The sequence below is a fragment of the Malania oleifera genome, chromosome 8 (genome assembly GCF_029873635.1).
Source record: "Malania oleifera isolate guangnan ecotype guangnan chromosome 8, ASM2987363v1, whole genome shotgun sequence".
NCBI lineage: Eukaryota > Viridiplantae > Streptophyta > Magnoliopsida > Santalales > Ximeniaceae > Malania > Malania oleifera.
The window spans coordinates 3,426,848-3,435,108 of record NC_080424.1 but is presented as its reverse complement, the minus strand read 5'-3'; the positions used below and the strand labels follow the sequence as shown (position 1 = coordinate 3,435,108).

At 34.4% G+C, this 8,261-nt stretch overlaps 1 protein-coding gene across 1 annotated transcript; it reads left to right on the top strand.

Moving 5' to 3' along the window:
• The first annotated feature begins 504 nt into the window (after positions 1–504).
• Positions 505–5,414, top strand: LOC131161317 (alcohol dehydrogenase 1). Its single transcript, XM_058116990.1, has 10 exons — positions 505–969; positions 1,128–1,264; positions 2,163–2,209; positions 3,024–3,349; positions 3,514–3,596; positions 3,872–3,947; positions 4,042–4,103; positions 4,316–4,411; positions 4,656–4,817; positions 4,981–5,414. The coding sequence occupies exons 1-10, from the start codon at positions 933–935 to the stop codon at positions 5,095–5,097; spliced, it is 1,143 nt and encodes a 380-aa protein (XP_057972973.1). The 5' UTR covers positions 505–932; the 3' UTR covers positions 5,098–5,414.
• The last annotated feature ends 2,847 nt before the right edge of the window (positions 5,415–8,261 follow it).

Genomic DNA, 8,261 nt, shown 5'->3' with positions numbered 1-8,261 from the left:
ACAAGTTTGAAAGAAATAAAAATCCTTTCGTGTGTTTTATCCTGGACTCTCTAAATTCTCTCTTTCCCTAAAGATAATTTGTTTAAAGGGTTTCTATCTTCCACTTTTATGAGCTTGTAATACTTCCATGATATTATGAGGGAATACTTTACAGTGGATACCCGTAACCTGACGAGTCACAGTGCTAGCACAAGGCAAACCTCAGGTTTAATAAAATTATAATAGGTTCCTCTGATGATCATGATATGACATCAAGTATGCTTTGTGCCTACATTTAAGAAGGATCCTGCACATCATAAAGGTTATACGGTCCCTACTGACATCCTTTGGTAAAACATTAGTTGAAAGATCCGAATTCTTTATTTGAGTGGCCATGAGAAGACCTATATTAGAGATGTGGTCTTAAATTGATTGCTTTCCATAAAAAAGTCAAAAGAGCTCCTGGCTATCGTGTGTATCTAAATTATCTATGATAAAGATAATATATAAATTATGAGCATCATCATCTTCAATCCATCATCGCACCCTGCAGGATTTGACGTTCAATGTGGCAGAAGAAGAGATAAAAAGTGTCTCGTGGATTGCAGGCCAAACTGAGGACAGGTGTCCCCGGTGGAGGGCCACGTGGCGCCAACCCACGGCGCATTTCCTGCATACCACCCACAGAAAAACAAATCAGGCTGCTAATTTTCCCCCCAAGACTGGAAACTTCGAGAAAATTTGAATAAGGCAGTATTGTCAAACTGACGATTATCCGGGAAAATAAGGAAAATGGCAAACCAAGAAAAAAGAAAAACACATGCCTGTCGGTAGCTCCCGGCTGCCCTTCAGCCCATCACGCTATAAATGTCTCTGCGAATTCAGTTTCTCCCAGCAGAAAAGGATCGCCAAGAAAATACTCTGCGGTGAAGGAAGAAGAAAGAAACAGAGCCATGTCTCGCACAGCTGGTCAGATTATTAGATGCAAAGGTAAAACCTTATTCATCATTCTAATCTGGGTTTGTTTCACCTTTTTCTGTTTCTGGGGAAAAAAATTAAGGCAAAAATTTCCTTTTCTTTCTTGGCTGATGGGGTTTTGCTAGATCAGTTATATTTAGTTTAATCTGTTTGGGGGTTTGTGTTTGTAGCGGCGGTGGCGTGGGAAGCGGGGAAGCCGCTGGTGATGGAGGAGGTGGAGGTGGCGCCGCCTCAGGCAATGGAAGTCCGGTTGAAGATCCTCTTCACCGCCCTCTGTCACACTGATGTTTACTTCTGGGAGGCCAAGGTATTTTATATGTAAAAATAATTAAATGATTAGGTTTGAGGTATGCGTGTTGAAGCTTGAACTGAGATCATTCTATCATTCTATCTGCAAAATGCTGTAATGATGCCATTTAATTAGGAGCATGAATTTTGCATCTTGAATTTGGTTTAAGGACTCTCCAAACATAAAGTAAATTTAATTGATTAGAACTTCCACTTTTTTCTCGATAATAATAGCATATTAATAAGAAATATCATTACATTTTAGGTAGCAGATTAAGTTTTTGAGTTTTGAATTAAGAAAAAACTTGACTTAAATTGATAATCAGTGATTGAAAGTCACTGATCTCAAAATTCATGGATTTGATCTTTTATTTAAAGTGTTACATGATTAGACTATGGTGTGGTCGAGTTGAGTCAAATTGAGTCTTAAACTTCAAAAATATTGAGCTGGAAACTTGGTTTTAACTTGATCAATCTCAGAATTGTTGGATTCAAACTTGACTCAGTTACAAATTATTGAAACCCGAGTTTGACTCGATGAAGCTCAATTCAATTATGAATTCATATTAAATACATGTATAAATCATATATAATGTATGTGATTAAGTATATGTATGAAACATATATTATATTAAAATAATAAAATTAAAATGCTCCATTAGGCTCACGAGTAGTGTTACAAACCTTGAACTCGGCTCATTAAATTACCGCTCGAGTAGCTTGAACTTAACTCGAGCTTGAGCATAACAGTCAAGTTACAAAGCAAGTAGAGTTTGAGTAGTAGTCCAGGGGTAGGCTTGACTCATTAACACCCTTTAAATCTAACATTGCATTGACTTCATGATACATAGGCTTGAAGCTAAATTAAATGGTTTTATTAGTTAGTATTCATGAATTTGTTCATATATATGTTGCAGGGACAAACACCTGTGTTTCCTCGTATATTTGGTCATGAAGCTGGAGGGTATGTACATTAATTTCTAAATGGGCTTTTAGAACTTAGTCGCATTTTCATTATCTGTGTTTATATATTCTACATCTAGTCCTCTTACCAACTTGTTACGAAATAATATATATATATATATATATATATATATTATATTCCTTTCATTATGCCAAATAGCATTTATTTTATATTTAAAAAAAATTCAATAAGAGAGACTACAACATTCAAATAATAACTTAAATTTTCTCTTGTACTAAATCGGTAGAACCTTGACATGAAATAAAATCATTAAATTTAATTTTGATGCAATTTGAATAAAAGATTCTTATGCAACAAAATGAAAAGAGGAAATGTTGCATTAATTTTATTTTGAAAAAAGAGAAAACAGGAGATGGTAAGCTCATTTTGGTTTATAGAAGGTGGCACGTTTAAATTTGAAAATAAATGACAGCATAGTATTAGAAGACGCATTGTAAATATTTTATACTCTACATGTTGTCAAACTCATTTTCATTAGAAATTTATCTGAAGTTCCGTCTCTCCCTGCATAATATGTAAAAGAAGTATCCTCAAGCGAATAGATATAAATTAGAAGAATAATAAGCGAAGATGATGAATTCAAAGAGTTATGGTTACTCGGCACAGAAAGTCATCAATTAGTTTTTCTTCACATGAGAATGACCTTGAAAACTTCACTATGCTTTTAGGAATAGTAGAATAATGAATAATATTGAGCTGGTTTTTTCTTCTCCGCAACTGCAATTTATGTTCTTGAAACTATGTAATTGCTATTTATTTTGTTTTCTGGTGTGGCGTGTACGATGGTGAATAGAATTGTGGAGAGCATAGGTGAAGGCGTAACTGATTTGAAACCAGGAGACCATGTGCTTCCTGTGTTCACAGGGGAGTGCAAGGAGTGCCGGCATTGTAAATCTGAGGAGAGCAACATGTGTGATCTCCTGAGGATTAACACTGATAGGGCCGTGATGATCAGCGACGGCAAGTCGAGATTCTCCATCAATGGGAAGCCCATTTACCACTTCCTTGGCACCTCCACCTTCAGTGAATACACCGTCGTTCATGTCGGTTCTGTTGCCAAGATCAACCCAGATGCCCCACTTGACAAAGTTTGTGTTCTCAGTTGTGGAATATCCACAGGTAAACAAGCAAAAAAAACAATAAAAAAAAAGAAGAAGACCTTGTTCGATTCCTTACGAAATTATTAATAATAGTTACAAAATTATTAGTAATAGTGATGAGTTGATCATGCTTGTAACTATATGTTGTATTAATTTGTAACATAACTCTTTTTATGGTGGAAGGTCTTGGTGCCGCTCTGAATGTTGCGAAACCAAAGAAGGGTTCATCTGTTGCCGTTTTTGGATTGGGGGCAGTGGGACTAGCTGTGAGTTCTTCTTGTTCCATTCCCTTTTTGCATTTTATTGTTTTTAGTGGTTGAGTAATATTTTTACTTTCATTTTAATCAATTTATTCTCTCAGCTTCATTTAATTAAGAAGCATAGGTCCTCGTTTTCTGATTTTTTTCCTTTGTAAACTTTTTTTTTTCTTTCATTATTCTTGCGTGCCTTCTGTATGCTTGAATGGATTCATTACCATTTAGAAAACAAATACATATATTTCCATCATTGTTGAATCTTTAATTTCTAATTGAACGATTAGGCTGCTGAAGGTGCTCGTATTTCTGGGGCTTCTAGGATTATCGGTGTTGATTTGAATCCCAATCGATTCAAAGAAGGTGAGTGAATTATTTGTATGCCACATGTACACATTCTCGCTAAGTCGCTGCATCAATTTATAAGTTCTTTGACGCATTCTTGTTCCTGCAACAGCTAAGAAGTTTGGAGTTACTGAGTTTATCAATCCAAAAGATTATAACAAACCCGTTCAAGAGGTAGGTGGGTCTTAGTACATTTTTAACTTGAAGTATATGGTCCCCTGCCAAGTACTCCCCTTAAACCAGTTTGTTTCATAATATAATACTGAAATTTTCACAAGGCAAATGATGTTGATAGAAGGCAAGAATTAATCTTTTTGGGGTTCCATATATTTCTATGGTCTGATTATTGTTAGTCGTGTAGTCATTTTTTAAATTTGAACAAATAGGTGATTGCTGAGATGACTGATGGAGGAGTGGATCGGAGCATAGAATGTACTGGGAGCATTAATGCCATGATATCAGCATTTGAATGTGTTCATGATGTAAGCACCCACTCGTTTTAGTTCATTTGTATCCTTTCGTCCTTCACTCTAAAAAAAAAGAATAAGAGAGGGTTTGGGAGTATGAATTTCGAACCTTGGATTTCGATTTGGATGAATTTTGATGAATTTCAATACAAATTTACATTAAATCTTTATCCAAATCTAATACAAATTCAAATTTAAGGCCTTTATAAATATAGGGTAAATGAAAATTTTGATAAACACAAGTTCATTCTTATCTTAGGGTTGGGGTGTTGCTGTTCTCGTTGGTGTGCCGAGCAAAGATGATGCTTTCCAAACGCATCCGGTGAACTTGTTGAATGAGAGGACTCTCAAGGGTACCTTCTTCGGCAACTACAAGCCTCGCTCCGATCTCCCTTCCGTTGTTGAAATGTACATGAAGAAGGTAAAGCCGTAAAATTGTAGAATTTTCTGAAGTGATTGAATACAACACCCGTTCAATTTGCAAAAACATTCAAGGATTTTCAAGAATGTGTGTATAATCAAGAACGTAGACAGGATAAATTAAGATTATTCCCAAGCTCACCTTGTGGGGTTGATGCATGCAGGAGTTGCAAGTGGAAAAGTTCATCACGCATGAGGTCCCTTTCTCCAACATCAACAAAGCATTTGACTACATGTTGCGAGGTGAAGGCCTACGTTGCATCATCCGCATGGAGTCTTAGCTGACTAGCTAGAACACTCCCGAGTTGGTGCACATATGCCAGCCCCTGGGACAGTGGAGCGGAGTTGATACGGTAAATAAGAGACGAACCTTTGGTTGTCGCGGGTTTGTTTTGTTGTGAATGGAGAGCGGAGTTGTCTAGGTTTACTTTGTTCATTTGATGACCTTTGTATTGTTGTTGATGAGTTAAAAGATATTATGCATCACTTCTCCATATTGGTTTATCTCCTCTATGATGTCATACAATGATGCAAGCTAACTGAAATTTAAGATGTAATCTCGGGAGTGAATTTAATGCGAAAGTTTAATTTATCTTAATTTATTTTTCACAAGCGATCTAAATATTTCAAGGCAAATAATTATACCAACATCGATATTCGTAAAGAGATTCAGTTAAGATTTTAATATATATAGTCAATCATACACTATTGATCATGTTTGTAACATATTAATATTGATAAAAATATTTTTAGCCACACAAAATAGCTTATTCACATGAATGATGAATCAATATCATATAAGTCTAGTAGATTGAATCAAACATAAAGTAAATCATTTATAGGAGATGTATTTCTATATAAGTATGTTTGAAAAGTAAAGGAGATGAGGAAAAGAGTGAGATATTAATATTTTTTATTAGGTTGGACAATTGTGTCTATGTCCTTACTTTAAGCAACTTGTTATTAGAATTCACTAATTTATCTGTTCAGTAGGTGGAGACACCTCTCTCCTTCATTAGGCGGAGACACCTCTCAAGTAAGAACAATCCTTTCGCTTGTCAATGATTCACAACCATAATCCTCAGTTTACAAGGGAATCAAGAATTCTCTAACTAGAGAAGATTCGTACACAATAAAAACCATATTACTCTCAGAAAGTATTTGCTAAGAAGTTCAAGGAGATTGACTCAGTTTTTTGGGTTTGAAAGCTTAGAACTTGAAAGTATAAATCAAAAAATTAGTTTTAGCAAAGGAATGACACACAGTAGAATTTTCAATGTAAAATCAATATGTTTGCTTGCCTACTAGGGTTAGCTATTTATAGTTAGGTTTGAATTCTGATCGTTTGTGTCAGTTTTGGTAACATTATCTTTCAAAATCGAAAAGATATCTTGTTGTTCGTGAAAGTTATTCTGTGCTTCGATTGGCTGAACTAGCAGTTTGGTCGCCTAAACCAATTTAAATTATGAATTTCAAACTGGAAGTAGTCTTTTGGTTGACTGAACTCTAAGTTCGGTCGCCCGAACATGTTTGGTTGACTGAACATGACGTTTGGTCACCCAAATCAACACTATCTGGAACTTTATAACAATGATAGTAACCATTCGATCAATTGAACCATTGGTTCGGTCGCCCGAACTCTTTGATGCTAGACCAGTTTGTTTAGACTCTTGCATTCTAGGGGTAAGCATAATTTGGGAAAACCCGAATTAACTGATTTAACCGACCGAAATTGGTTGGTTCAGTTCGGGTAAAAAAATCGGTTCTGTCGGTTCGGTTAAGCTTCACCAAAATTCAATGAATCGGGTTTCGGTTCGGTGAACATATATGAAATATAAATTCGGTTAACCGATTTAATAATTAATTAAATTTCATATATAAATTAATAGTAATGGTGTAAATTTTACTTTTATAGATTAATAGTAAAATATTTTTTTTATTAATAAAATGAATAGATGCAAAATATCTTTTTTTAATAAAATTAATAAATGAGCTGCAAAATTCGTAAAAACAATTTATAATTATATTCTTGTTTTAATAATTAGTTTAAAATAATTTCGATTAAATTCGGTTAAACGAATTATTCGAACAGGTAATTCGGTCGAGCGAGGTTCGGTTAATATCCCTTATTCAGTCGGTTCGGTTAATGAAAATCAAAATTTTCGGTTAATTCGGTTAATTAACCGAATTTCACCAAACCGACAGTTTGCTCACCCCTATTACATTCGGTCAACTGAGCATAAGCCTCAGGTGCCCGAACACCCTAAAATTCAATGTTCTTTATATTTTGATTCCAAAACTGATTTTTATCTTTTTGAAATGATATTTGGATTTTGTATTTTTCAAGTCTTTGCAAAGGTATTTAAGTCCAAGTGTTAACCTAAGAGCTTCATAACAAACACTAATTTGAGAAGTACTTACATGAAACTTATTTTACAATACACATGGAATACTATCTAGGTCTTCATGTCTTTAAGTTTCTTCATTTAAGCTTTTCATCAATAGCCATTCTTCATTTACTTGTGTCATTCAAGACTTTTTCATTATTCATCTTTCATTGTGCTTTTATGTAGTAATACCAGTAAACAACTTGATAACACAACTAGATGCCTTAGTTTGTCATTATTAAACAGAGATTAAGCCTTATTAGGCCAACACTAACAACAAAAAATGATGATAGATAAACTCATCACATGATGGTTTGTCCAAACCACTACTTGGTTTGTTTAATTATACATAATTGAGGAGAATTTAATGTTAATGGATGGCTGATGTAATAACTAACTGAAATTGATCATGATTGGATTCTCTGTTAGGTGTTTAGCTTTTGTAATATATATATATTAAAGTATATATGTTTGTATTTTTTCAGTGTTTTACTAAAATTAGACTTTTATTTATCAAAATATTTACGTTATGTTTGGAAACATCGATTTCGAACCTTAAATTTAGATTTGATTAAATTTTAATACAATTTCGTATTACATTTTATCTAAATTCAAGACCTCCAAAACATAGAATTAGGGTATTTAACTTTCTCTTTTGTACCTTATAATAATAGGGTATATCACGTGCATCGCACGCAGCGCCTACAATTCGAGAGTGAACCACGACATTTAGTGCCCTATGAACTCCACGAGGCCAAATTAACATTTTCCCCAAAGTCCTTTTTATTTCTATTACAACAAAACAAAAAATAAGGAAAAGGCATAAAAGGCCCTATGTTCTAACAAATTTGACTCGTACAAAAAGTGTTAACAATGCTTTCATTTATACTAGGCTCTACCATACATTCCACCTCTTTAGGACCATGTCTCTATGTTAGTGGACCAAGTGATCAAGACCCACCATGCTTAGTAGGCTACTGTCAAATCCAACTTATACAACTTAACAAATTTGACTCAATACAAAAAGTGTTAACAATGCTTTCATTTATACTAGGCTC

Bases quoted from the DNA above. Each gene is read 5' to 3' on its own strand.
- LOC131161317 (XM_058116990.1), top strand. From the start codon at position 933: ATGTCTCGCACAGCTGGTCAGATTATTAGATGCAAAG. The intron at 2,210-3,023 runs GTATGTACATTA...GATGGTGAATAG, and splicing joins TTTGGTCATGAAGCTGGAGG to AATTGTGGAGAGCATAGGTG. The intron at 4,412-4,655 runs GTAAGCACCCAC...TTCTTATCTTAG, and splicing joins CATTTGAATGTGTTCATGAT to GGTTGGGGTGTTGCTGTTCT.